The sequence below is a fragment of the Vombatus ursinus genome, unplaced genomic scaffold (genome assembly GCF_900497805.2).
Source record: "Vombatus ursinus unplaced genomic scaffold, bare-nosed wombat genome assembly UNPS02014802.1, whole genome shotgun sequence".
Taxonomy (NCBI): domain Eukaryota; kingdom Metazoa; phylum Chordata; class Mammalia; order Diprotodontia; family Vombatidae; genus Vombatus; species Vombatus ursinus.
In genome coordinates this window covers 19,407,874-19,422,045 of record NW_020954580.1, presented here as the reverse complement: position 1 = coordinate 19,422,045, position 14,172 = coordinate 19,407,874, and the positions used below count along the sequence as shown (strand labels likewise).

General features: G+C 39.5%; 1 protein-coding gene across 1 annotated transcript in view; it reads right to left on the bottom strand.

Annotated features, from left to right (window-relative positions):
- Positions 1-2,552: 2,552 nt before the first annotated feature.
- The window catches only part of GPR1 (G protein-coupled receptor 1), a 59,128-nt gene continuing 47,508 nt past the window's right edge, over positions 2,553-14,172 (bottom strand). The window contains exon 2 of the mRNA XM_027873757.1: positions 2,553-4,995. Coding sequence (XP_027729558.1) covers positions 3,918-4,982 — 1,065 coding nt within the window. The 5' untranslated portion in view covers positions 4,983-4,995 and the 3' untranslated portion in view covers positions 2,553-3,917. The remainder of the gene's footprint in view (positions 4,996-14,172) is intronic.

Here is a 14,172-nt window from a genome sequence, read left to right as displayed (position 1 = left end):
ATGGCTCAGAAACAGAACTAGCGTCATCAATTCTGATTTCTTAGCTCTGCTGGAGGAATCAAAGATTCAAATTAACAATGGCAATCAGAAAAGAGGGGCCTGTCATTTACTTTCATTTTAAAACAGCTTGGAATTGGAATTGTTGAGGGGAAAAATAGGAAAAACAACTTCATAATATGAAGGATTGACATAAAAAATTTATTTTTTTCATTTCATCTCTTTTTTTTCTAAGCAGGGTGCTATAAATGGAAAGAATTATGAACATGGAGTCAGGAAAATTAGATTCAAATCCTGGCTGCAATACTTACTAGCCATATGATCCTGGGCAATCACATAGCCTCTGTGAGCCTTGTTTTGCTCATCCATAAAATGGGGATATGAATACTTGTACTTTCTGTTTCACAGGTTGTCGCAAGGAAAATGCTTTGTAAACATTAAGATATTAACACATAACTGATTTCATTCTCCTGCATGAATCCTTCTAGGAAATGCTCCAAAGAATTTTTTTCTTAAAGTGATTTTTCTTTACTTTTCAAATATTATTTAGAATTACAGAATGTCACAGCTGGAAGGAACTTAAAAGTCACCTTGGCCAAAGTCTTCATTTTTGTGGAAGAGGAAACTGAGGCTCAGAGAAATGACGTAACTAGCAAGAGCACACAGCTAGATTCATGGCAGAAACAGAATTAGAATTCAGATCTTCTACCTCCAAGTTCTTTCTATTATGCCAGGCTGCTCCCTGTAACAACCTTTTTTTTTCTCTTTCTGAACTTAACAAACACACACACACACACACACACACACACACACACACACAAGTTTTTTCAGATATCAAGGAGAACAGATAACTAGGATAGTACATGAACCATGAATTTCTGTTATCTGTTTCTTTTTCAATACATGACTTTCACAGATGCCCTGATGGTCTGTGTCTGGACACAACTTCTGAAATGAAATTTTAGTTCAATTCAAGCCTGCACGGTAACAATAGCTTCTAACTGGTCTTTCTGCCTTGAATCTTTCTCCACTTCAATCCAGCCTCCCCTCAGCTGCAAAAGTGATGTTTCTAAAGCATAAGCCTAATCATGTCACCCCCCTTCCATTACTCATTCTACTCCAGTGTCTCCCCGTCATCTCTAGGATCAAGCATAATCTCCTCTATTTTACCTTTAAAACCCTTCACAAACTGGCTCCCTCTTACCTTTCCAGCTTTCTTACATGACTCCCCTCCACATACCCTGTGATCAGATACATTGCCATACTTGCTGTTCTTCTATCTTTGTGCCTTGGTACTCCTGGATGTTCCCCATGCTTGGACTAACCCCCTTCCTTTCCTAGTCACTCCTCCCTTCCCTTCTTCCCCAACACTGCTACTGCTTTCCCTCTGAGCTTTCCTTTCATTTACTTAGTATTTATCTTATATGAAAGTATTTACATGTTTCCCCACATTATAACGTAAGCTACTTGAGGACAAGGACAGTGTATTTGCCTCTCTTTGTATCTTTATAATTTAGTGCCTGGTATACAGTACGACCTTAATCAAAACTTGTTGACTAACTGAAGGACAAAATCCCTAGCTTCCTTCAGAGCACAGTTCAAGTACCAGGCCTTACACAGGCCTTTCCTATCATTCACCAGGCCATCTCTCCTTCCCTCACCCTCCAGTTATTTATACATTTCTCTTCTGAAATTAATTTGTACTACTTAATACGTACTTTGTGTAAAGGGTGGAGTGGGCACACCACCGTGTTTTGTCCACGTAGGTTATGCATGCCCTTGCGTTCTAGATGTGGCTTACAGGGAGTCCAAAAAAGATCATTCTATAGTCTCCTCCTCCCACCAACCCCCAATCCTTCCCCAAGGGAGGCTTTGTTTCCTGCCAGGAGGGGAAGCAGGAGGTTGGGTCCAAAGGCTGGCTCCTCTGTTCTTCTTAGAGAAAGAGAGAGTACTAGGCTATAATTATATCTATCTGCTCTTCTAAATATTGTCAATCTAGAGAAAACAATGTTTAGGTTCAAACTGAACTCCTGATCTCTGTCTCTTAATGGGAAAGGAGTACTGTAAACTGTATATCCAAGGCTCCATTCCTCTTCCTATCAGACGCCAGTTAAACAATGAACACATAGCAAATAGCAGATAAACCCATTTATTCAAAAGATAGTAATCAGAAGTCTGAGAAAGTATACATATGAGATTATATACCAGAAAATACACAGAAATAATGGGCTCTCTCTTTGGGAGTGAGATAATTCACCTCAACCAAGAGAGTCTCAGATCTCATCCAAGGGGAAATTTCCTAAAGTCTCTAGTGTTATAAACCAGGAATAGGGACATGATTGAAATGCTGGCTCCTCTATATGTCAGCTTCTCAGAAGAAGGTCTTCCCAGGTCTTTCTCTCTTTAGCAAACTGAAGAGATTCAGGAATGGCATGACTTCTCTCTTGAAGCTGGAAGCCAGAAGACCAGAATCTCACTTTTTTTTTTGGGTTGGGCAATGGGGGTTAAGTGACTTGCCCAGGGTCACATAGCTAGTAAGTGTTATGTGTCTCAGGCCAGATTTGAACTCAGGTCCTCCTGAATCCAGGGCTGGTGCTCTATCCACTGCGCCACCTAGCTGCCCCCTAGATACCAACTCTACTTCTTGACAGGTAGAGATCATTAAATAATCAATTTCCACCAAATAGGAGAGCCTCATATAAATGTGCTTTGAGGCTTGGGTTACATTTGTATGTACTTGTGAACATTCCAGTAGAATGTAAGCTCCTTGAAGGCAGGATTATTCATTTCTTTTTTTCTTTGTGTCCCCAGTACCTAGCATGATGCCTTGCCTACAGTAGGCACTTTACTTTGTTGAATTGAATTGTTTTTCTTTAAGATGACTCTTGTGCATTATTGCTTGGACTTTTTAAAAAGTTACAATATGGAGAAATAGTGGAATGAAGCTAATGCGTCATCAAAGCCTTCATTTTATGAACTTATTATAGGATCATAGGATGCAGAGTTAGAAGGAACCTTATAGTTCATCTTCTATTCCAACTTCCTTATTTTAAAGATAAGGAACTGAGGCCTAGAATGGTGAAGTAACTTGTCCAATGTCATGGAGTTGGTAGAGATCAAAGTCAACATTCAATCCCAGTTCTTTTGGTTCCAAATTCTATATTTTTCCCATTATCTTTTGTCCAAGTCTATTGTCTACTTAGATGTCAACCTTGTGGGTTTATGATGTTCTTAACATCCACTCACACACATACACATAACACCAGTTTTGAGAATCTATTTAAATTCCTAGTAATAAACTTTAAATGAATATAACATACATTCTCTGGCAGAATGCACGAATTACATATAATTAAGAATAAACCTATTTGTAACATTGTGAATATGTCTGTGAGGCTATCTGCAAAAATGAAAACGAACGTTAGAAGCAGCATATACCTTAGTATTCTTGTAAAAAAAAAATCTATCTTATCTTTAATTATAGACTCCAGGATCTTTTAAGTTATTCTAAGAAAATAATAAAATGCTTCAAAATCAGAGATTATGTCAGTGTAGTGTAATGAGCAAGAATCAAATTAAAAAAGCTTCTTCCCACATCTATGGCAACCCTAAATAGGGCTGCCTCAGTCAACATAGAAAAATGGCTTACTGGATATCTTGTAATTAGATTTGATTCAAAGATATCCTAGTTAGGAGATACCCATAAACAGGCACATCCACACACAAAAGCTATACTGCACAGTGGAAAAATAAGAGAAGAATGGCTCACTGATAAAGTGGTTAACTAGCCAGTATTTGCCTGGCTTGCTTATTTTATTAAAAAAAATAACAAAAACAAAAACCAGTTGCTTCTTACTGGCATGTCATGTCATGGTCAGTTTGGGTTTCTTTTGTTTTAGCTTCAATTTTGGGGACCCTCCTCATGGAGTCATTTCTAGGAGGCACAGGTTCTTGGCCTCTGAGTGTTTAAACTGTTCACTCGTTGTCCCGGACCAGCTGACCTCACGTAACGTATGCTTTAAGAGCTCAGCAACTGAAGTCCGGAAGCGAGCCTGAAACTTCTTACTAATCAAGACATAAAGAAGAGGGTTCAGACAGCTGTTGAAGAAGGCCAAACCAGTAGAGAGGGGGAGTCCTGCCTGAAGCACGTGGTGAAAGTGGCTGCTATGGTGAATTGACAGCTCCCAAATGCTAAAGAGGTGAAAGGGGGTCCAACAAATCACAAAGGCCAGCACCACGGCCAATATTGTCCAGAAGTGCTTGCTGGAGGTCAGGGTCACTCTCTTCTTCACCTGGAGGGCAAGAAGTGAGTAACAAATAATCATGGTGAGCAGGGGCAGGAGGTAACCCAAAACAAATTTTGTCCAGGTCAGAACATGGTGCCTCATTAAAATAATGCCGGTATCATTCGGGTGGAAATTGTTGTAGCAGATGGTGTGGTTGTTGAGGTCAAGAGTTTCTCGGAAGTACAGGGTGGGACTACCAATTATAACTGCCACCAGCCAGACCATGCCAATGACAAAAAGGGCGTTCTTTAGTGTTCGGTAACGTTGAGAGAAGACAGGGCAAATCAGATGAATATAACGGTCCAGGCTGATCACCGTGAGGAAAAACACACTGGCAAACATGTTCAACAAGGCAATGAAGGAGTTGGCTTTACACAGCCAGGTGCCAAAGGGCCAATGGAAATTCATGGCCACATAGGAGATGTAAAGAGGTAGGAAGAGAACAAAGATGAAATCCGCAATGGCCAGATTGAGGAACCAGAGAGTGGCGACTGTCTTTTCCCACTTAAACCCTGTGAACCAGATGACAATGGCATTTCCTGGCACCCCCAGGACAAATGCTAGGCTATATAATGCAAGGGAAATCCACTGCACAGCTCCCAGGTGAGCTTTCTCTCCCAACTCCAGCTCTTCTTGAGAATACTCAAAGGGATAAGTGTAATTCTCAAATCCATCAAAGAAGTAGTCAAAGTCTTCCATGATGTCTTGCTGCCTGGGAAATCAGGAAATTATAAAACAAGTTTAGAAGAAAAAGGAAAACTTCATTTAATGATGAGCACTAATGAAAGAACACTTTTCATCACGGTAGACCTGAAATATTGCAGTTAGTTTCTAGTCAGGAGTTCAAATTCTACTACAAATACAAGTCATCACATTTTCTGAGTAGGCATTGTGCTAAGCAACACAAATACTGTATTTAGAAAAGTTACTTCCTTAGCCTCCCTTTCTTCATTTGTAAATGGAAAAAAAATAATTATCATTTACTTAATTTGTTGAGAAATTGTAAGGCTTTTTATTTAGAAAGTGTTTAAGGTTCTCTAAATTAACATCACTTTATTACACTATTTTCTAGACAGTTCTAAGAATCTGATTCAGATTAAATTTGTTGGGTTCATTAGAAGCTTTAACATGCAATAAACAGCTTTTGGGTGTTTAATGTTTACACAGGGAGAGATACCAAAGAAAACATGATCTCTATATGCAAATAATTTATGATCTACTTAAGACTACAAGTGTAAATTCCTTGAGATCAGGGATTATGTTTTACAGATCTTTGTATTTTCTTTCTTTTTTTTGTTTTGTTTTGTTTTGTTTTTAGGCAATTGGGGTTAAGTGACTTGCCCAGAGTCACACAGCTAGCAAGTGTCAAGTGTTTGGTCTGAGGCCGGATTTGAACTCAGGTCCTCCTGACTTCAGGGCCGGTGCTCTATCCACTTTGTCACCTAGCTGCCCTAGATCTTTGTATTTTCCACAGTAGCACTCAACACATTGTCTTATACATAGGTGATGCTGAATAAGCACTGGTTGAATGAATGAGTGAATCCTAGAATTTCAGAGCTAGATTCTAGGACCAACCATTTCAATTTTAGGGATAGACTGAAAGAGGTTAAGTGACTTTGCTAAGGTTATGCAGGTAGAAAGTAGCATCAGATTTCATATGTCAGTCACCTGACTCCAAATCCTGACTATTTCCTTTACTATGTAGCTCAGAGAAGACCCATGATTTCACCAGCTGCAGAGAATTCTCACTGTGGGAACCCCTTCCACTAATCAGAGCTATGAATTCATAGTTAAACCCTAGGGAATTGCCTAAGGTACTTGGTCACATACCTAATGTCAAAGAGACAGGTCTTTCTGATTCCACGTCCAGCCCTCTGTCTCTTAGACCAGGTTCTCTCTTTTGTCCAGAGAGTAATCAAGTACATAATAAACTATATGCAAAATGCTTAGGAAACACAACCTACAGGAGAGGCTGCTAGAGACAAAACAGCCTTACGCATAAGCAAAGTGGGTAGTCACATACATAGCATGATTTGAGTGGCTTCATGAAGGCTATCTCCCCAGAATCTCTCTCCTACCCAGATGCCAAAATGTCTGAAATTCCACCATTCTAAATCCTTTTCCTTGGATTAAGCATTGCTCCTTACCAGTGGTCCTCTTTTAAAATGCAAATACTACTGAGAAGAGTAACACAATAGATCAGTTTCTTTTTTTCTCTTTTCTTTCTTTTTTTTTTTGAGGCAATTGGGGTTAAGTGACTAGCCCAGTGTCACACAGCTAGTGAGTGTCAAGTGTGTGAGGCCGGATTTGAACTCAGGTCCTCCTAACTCCAGAGCTGGTTCTCTATTCACTGCACCACCTACCTGCCCCGATCATTTTCTTTTGTGACTGGAGAAACTGGGGTATTGTTGTTGTTCAGTCCTGTCCTGCTCTTTGTGACTCCATTTGTGGTTTTCTTAGCAAAGATACTGGAGTGGTTTTCCATTTTCTTCTCAACCTCATTTATAGATGAGGTAACTGAGGCAAAGAGGGATAAGTGATTTGCCCAGGGTCACACAGCTAGTAAGTGTCTGAGGTCATATTTGAACTCAGGTCCTCCTGACTCCATGGCTGGCACTCTTTCCACTGTACCACCTAGCTGCCCCATGGAGATGGAAGATGAAAGAGCAAAAAGGGCTTTGAAAAAGTAGGTGGGGAGGAGTTATGCCTATAACATCTCACCTACAAAGGGATAATTCTGCTTACAAAATGCAGAGTAAGACACAAACCAGGTTGTAGGGGGCTGAAGATTGAATTGGTGATGAAGGAGAAACAGCAAACTTATGCTATCATTTTTAGAAGTGTAGTGGTGAAGGGGAGAAGTAATATAAATGTATTGAGTGATCAGCAGTGCCAAAAGAAAGGTTGTATTTTTTTTTATCATTGAGGAGACTAGAGACAACTGGTTATACGCAAAGGAGAAAGTCAGTAGAATGGGAGAGAATGAAAGTGAGAAAGGAAATGCCCGATGGACCGTGTTCATGGAGTAAATGGGATGAAAGGCATAAATGTAAGCGTTAGCTTTGGCATCTCTTCTCCTTCACTTGAGATCTCCCTTTTGATATATTCTTTTCCTTCACCTACGTTTCTCTATCCACCTTCTCATGTGCATTTTCTCACAAGTGTGCTTCCCCTTAAGATTTCTTTAAATCTCATGAGTGTCTCTCCAACCTGGGGTCCTCATGCTACTTGGGTTTAATGCAGGAGGAGGAATATATAGCTTGAGTCCCCATCCAGTAAGACTATACTCAAAGGTCAAGCAAATCACCAGAAGGCTAAAATCAAATCAGTTAATTGAGTATAGTAAAGTGAAAATAATGAGTAAACTTATATAATAAAATCATTTTAGCCCCCTCATAAACAAAGGAGAAATAAAATGGGAGGCTAAATCTAATTTCTGCCAAACCACTGTCCAATTTTCCTAGCATATTTTATTAAATAATGAGCCCTTAGGAGTCTTTGGGTTTATTGAACACTAGGCTGCTTGGTTCATTTTGTTCTGTGTGTTGGGGTATCTGATCTGTTTCTCTGATCTCTCTGTCTCTGTCTCTGTCTCTCTCTCTCAGCCAATACCAAATTGGTTTGATCCTTTCTGCTTTGTAGTATAGTTTGAGATCTGGTACTGCTAGGCAATTTCCTTCTCACTGTTTATTTCATTATTTTCCTTGCAATTTTTGACCTTTCTTACCTCCATTTTATTTCAGTCTTACAACGTTCAGTCCTTTGGTAGGTTGACAATTTCCTCATAGTCTTCCATGCCAGTGGAAACGGGAATGTATTGCCCAAGTTGGCATGAACTTCCACTCTGAGGACACTAGAGGGAGGGCTACTTCATGTTGTGGCTGGCCCGCCTCTCAGGGCAGCTGTCACCTGCTGCATTTGTGCGTCCACCAGGGTCATTTGAGGGAAACTGCCTCTGCAGCTGGTCCTCTCCAAAGCCCCACCTCCACAGCTGTCAGTTGTAAAAACCCTTAGCTCTTCAAGTGTTACAGCTCTGCCATTTCCACAGCTGTCAATCTCAGAAGCTCTATAGCTATATTTGACCCCACATCTCTTTTCTGCCACTGTAGTCCCAGGCTTTCTAGTTGCCTTTGGTCAATGCATTCTGCTGCTCCACAGAGCTGCTTATGTTTTTTAGTACTTTTTTTTTTTTTTAGCTTTATACCATCCAAGCCTGCCGTCTGCCTGTTGTTAGACCTAACCTTCCTCATGCTTTTTGTTTCATCTATGAAGTATCAAAAATGGCGGCTTAGACTGTGGCCATATTTTTTCCCTTCCTTCCCCCAACTTGAGGTCATCAGCTTTGACTCCCACCCAGAATAGGATGAATTATTTTAAATGATCTTTCTCTCACTCCAAGGTATGGACAATGGGACACCCTTAAAGTGTCTTTCCTCTTGCTGCCTCCCTCTGAGACTTGGAATAAACTCACTCATCTCTTTGTGTGCCCTTTTCCTTTCTCATCATGGTCTCCCTGTCAGCTAGCACCTGGACATGCAAATTTTCCGGAAACTTCACAGAGCTTCAGGTTGGGAGGTAACAGAAGAGGTACAATTTGGCTCTGTCTATGGCATTCCTGATGACAGCAAAAATCTCATGTCTCACACTATATTTTGGCACAGACTGGACATTTCATGTTAAAACATTTCTGCATATCCCATTTCTTCTTTTAATTGACATCAATATTTCATAATTCTATCTCTCTTCCTCCCTCTCTCTCTCCTCCTCAGACATACCATATGCATACAGTTGTCCAAATCTGTTAGAAAATTGTGAAAATCGTCTGGTATGAATTAAATTCTTAGAACCATTCCTCCCAGTTAGGGGTGTGACCTGGAGGATTTGAAGACGTCTACTTCCCAAAGACATCCATGTGCTATGGTCATACAAAAGTTGTGAAAATATTCCATATTCCATTCACCTACCTACCACAATGGCACTATTTCAGTTTTGGAATAAATTACCATCTACTGCTTTGAAATCAAGTATTCAAGGGGGTATATGAGCTGTAAGACGTTGCCAACAGAATGGGTAGATGACTAATCTATAAAATCAAGATTATTATAATAATCAGATCAGTAACTAAGTATATTTGGTCAGAAATGGATTTTTTGGGAAACTTTTAAATATGACCAACTATCTTGAGTCTGCTCTGAAGTTTAGCATGTAGTGGGAAATTTGTTATTCAGAAATAACATTCTTAAGATTTAGCTTAATCTGATGATCAGCTATTTATGTGTAGTTTAGATTATTGCCCTCCAAAAAAATGTACTTGTCATGCTTGTTCCAATAAAACCTACATCAGAACTTTATGATAAAAGTTTTGCACTTTACAAAGTCCAGATAGTTCACGTAGAGATTAAAGAGAAAACCAAACATTCATATATTCTCCATATAATCACAATCTTTCTTTTTTCTTTTTCTTTTTCTTCTTTCTTTTTCCCTTCCTCCCTCCCTCCCTTATTCCCTCTTTCCCTTCCTTCTTTCTTCCTTCCCTCTCTTTCCTTCTCTTCTTCTCTCCTTTACTCCCTTTCCTCCTTCCTCCCTCCCTTTCTCTTTCCCTCCTTCCCTCCCTCCCTTTCTTTCTTTCTTTTTCTTTCCTTCTTTCCTTCCTTTTTTCTTTCTCTCTCTCTCTTTCTTTCTCTTTCAGAGACCTCACAAGTTTAGATCTAGGTTCTCTCTGTTCTGGAGATCAAATCAGTTTGAGGTACTTTCCTTTACCCCAGTGGTCTTTCTTTTTGCTTCTTCCTTCACCATGGACACCAAAGCGGTTCTCTTCTGTGATCATTCTTGGCTGAAGCCATTTGCTTTGGATGAGTAGAGAGAGGAAGGAAAAGCTTTTTATTGAATTCTTAGCTAAATTGAAGATGCGTCCTCTAGTGTGAGAAACATTAAATATGATGACAGCAATGAGACATCCCAAAATTTGGATGTAGCCAAAGCAGTCCTTAGGGGGAAATTTAAAAACGGATATGAATTGATAGAAAAGTGAAGCGAGCCAGAAGAACCAGAAGAATAATTTATACTATAACATCAATATTATAAAAATGAACAGTTTTGAAAATGTATATAAACTGATGAAGAATGAAATGAACAGAACCAGAAAATTTATACAATAACAATAACACCGTAAAGACAAAAAACTTTGAAAGATGTAAGAATTGTGAACAATGCAATGATCATTCATGATTCCAGAGGACTGATGATGAAACATACTATTCATCACAGAGACATGGCAGAATTAGAATGAAGAATGAGACACAGGTATTTTTGTATTTATGCTCCTCGAGGGAAATTGTTTTGCTTGACTGCATACTTGTTGCAAAGCAAAAAGTTAGTCTTTCTTTTTAAATGGGTAGGAGGTAGGAAGGAACAAAAATGGATTTCAGTTGTTTATTTTTTTTAAATAGAGAAATTGGGGATTATAGACATGAAATGTTATGTGCATTTTCAGATGAAGTCACTACATTTTTAGTTTTACTTAATTGTTTTATTTTGTTACAAAAGACCTCTCACAAAGTGGAAGTGAATTGTAAATGTATGTAATGTAAAAAGAAGACAAATCAACAAAACTTAAAAAAAAAATCACACTGTTCAGATTATACCATATTTCTAAGTGAAGTTGGTCTTTTGTAAAGATGCTATATTTAAAGAGGCAGCTAGGTGGCACAATGTATAGAACTCCAGGCCTGGAGTCAAGAAGACTCATCTTTGTGAGTTCAAATCCGACCTCAGACACTTACTAGCTATGCAACCTGGGGTAAGTCACTTAACTCTATTTGCCTCAGTTACTTATCTGTAAAATGAGCTGGAGAAGAAAATGGAAAATCACTCCAGTGTCTCTGCCAACAAAACTTCAAATGGGGTCACAAAGAGTCGGAAACAACTGAACAACAACAAAAGATGCCAAAGACTCATAGCAGGAGATTTTTGACTTCTGAGTTCAGGATATAAATGATGAGAATGGGTATGATGAATACATAGATGTATGAGAGGAGCCTACTTTACTTGCTAAATATCAGTTCTAGTTTATTTACAAAGAACCTCATTCTTGAAGACATAAAATACTTGATTAGTGAACTTTGTGGAGGGCTTATTTTGTAAGATCTGTCTGTCTTCCTGGGGAAGTGAGCTTGACCTAGTTTCAAAAAGAGGGGTGGGTGGGGCTTGATTAGAGCTATATCTGAATGTTTTTCACTTGGTGTAGAACATAAAATGCTGCCCCACCCAGGACATACTCAAAATGCTTCGCATCAATGATATCCTTAATTTCTCTTTGGAGGAATGTCCTGAGGGAAAGATTACAGAAGGGCGCTGAGGCAAAGAAATATTTTATAAGAACATCCTGTCTAGCCACCACACAAGGGAGGGAGAGTGATGAAAGAAAACTCATTCTGGAGTCAGAGGAACTGGGTTCAAATTTCACCTTTGACACCACCTATTTGACCTTGGGCAAGTCACTTAATCTCTTTAGACCTCATTTGTAATTAGCCTTAAGATCCTTCCCCCAGCTCTAAACTGACCATTTCTAGCTGCATGGAGTAGTCACTCCAAATCACTGGTAAGAGGGGAACAGCCTATAGTAAATTCATTTGTAAAACGAGGGGGATTAACTAGATTGGCTTTTGAGTTGCTTCCAGCTTGTGAAATTGTTGATTTCTCTATCACCGATGTTGACAATTCACTTCTGATTGGTAGTCACCAATGTTGACAGTTCACTTCTGATTGGTAGTCACTATCTAAGTCAGTTGGGGTGAAAAGGATATTTCCTCAACCCAGAGAAGATATAGTCTTCCACGCCCCTAATCATTAGAGCTTTCTATCTCTCAGCATCTTTCCTATCCATGCCAATTAATACTGTTAAGATTGAATGTTCGATGTCTATCAGCGAGAAAAATGTCACAGTGGCTCAACTTCAGGCCACGGAAGACTAGCATTGCCAGACTGTGGTGGTGCCATTTGTGGGTGCTGAAATGTGGTCTTTCTCCACAGCTGGTCAGCAGGTTGGGATTCAGGCCAATGACTGGGAACGTGCCACTTCCTAATTTCCTACATCAGTGAATTTTGAAAATGAGACAAAATCAACAAGGGCAGGAGGGGGAGAAAAGTTCACATTTACTAGCAATTCAGTTCAACCAATAGTAAGTGCCGGGCATATTGAAGGCACTGTGCTGAGCACTGGGGATACAAAGACAAAATAAAAATTGCCTGATCCTGCCCTCCAGGAGCTTACATTCCACTCGAATGTAAGCCCTTTACAATTTACAAAGCATTTTCTTCACAACAACCCTTCAAGATCGGTAGCAAAAACATTATTGTCCCCATTTTACAGATAAAATAATTGAGGCTCACTCTGCTAAAGGAACTCATAGGATCGTAGGTTTGAAGATGTTAGGGATCTTAGAGTCCAACCTCCTCATTTTACAGATGAAGAAAATGAGACTCAGAGAGGTTAAATCATTTCCCTAAGGTCACATAGCCAGCAATGGCAGAGCTACATGTGGACACTTCATTACTATAGGCTGTTCCCCTCTTGCCAGTGACTTGGAGTGACTACTCCATGCAGTTAAAAATGGGCAGTTTAGAGCCGGGGGAAGGATCTTAAGGCTAATGGCAGACAATAACAAGAAAGAGGGGCCATACTCTGAAGAGCCTTCCTGTGTCTGAGATCTATCCAATACACAATTCTCTCTCCAATCTTTCCATTCATTCCGGAAATTGTCCACATGCAATATTGTACATGTCAGCCTCTGGGAAACTCCCAGTTCAAATTATCTTGTTAACTGGAAAACCTAAATTCCCAGTATGAAGGCTGATTCAAATTTAGAAATCACTTCTGAAAGTCTTCGTCTTGAGTCACACTTGAAATTTAAGGAGAAAACAAACAAACAAATTTGTCTTTTATCTCATACTCATGACAGTGACACGAATTTGCTTCAGTTACTTAATCTGGCTAAGGAACCTACAGGACAATTAACTGGCTGTGCTTCTCTGGTCATGGTACCGCAGAGATGAATCACACCAGAGTATTTTAGAACTATAAGGGATATAACAGATGATCTAGTCTAAAACCTTCATTTTACAGATGGGGAAACTGAGGTCTGGGAAAGGGAAACTACTGGTTCAAGGTTACACATCTAGACACTGGTGAGGCTGTTTAAAAAAAGAGCTGATGTCCTCTGACTCTTCATCCAGTGTTCTTTCCACTACCCCAGATGACCTCATTTCAATTATGCTGAACTTATGATTTTGCCTGGGGTGCTATTAGATGGCTTTAATAATTATATGATAAGATTCTTGAAGCTCCACTTTTCATTCTGGAATTAACATTCTAGCTTGTTCTTACACAGTACTGGGTTTCAGGGCAATTTGTCAGAAAAAACAAAACAAAAAAACCAAACCACATGATTCCCAAAGAATAATGATAACCCTGTCGGCTGTTCACGATTCTTGAAGTGTGCTGAATGGTGACTGAACACCTAGAGGCAGTGCTCACAGAATGGGTTCTATTTGTTTTGAGGGTGTCTTCAGCAGCTACAAGGGAATAAAGGACATCCTTGTCCCCTAGGAAACTGATCTAAGGTCAGTTCTAAGATAATGATAAAAAGGTACTTGCCATTCCCGCAGGAGCAGAAGGGTTTGGCTCTCATTCTGTAGAATGGGAATGAGGCAGGCAGTAGGTTTTGGTTGCTAAAAATAAGCTACTTTGAACTTGGGCTACATTATTAGAATTTTAATGTTCACCATGAAGGGAAGTAATAGTGTCATTGTACTCAGACATCTGAATTTTCGTGCTTAATTTGGGTGTCACACATTAAAGGGGACATTGACAATGAGACTAGGTCCAGAA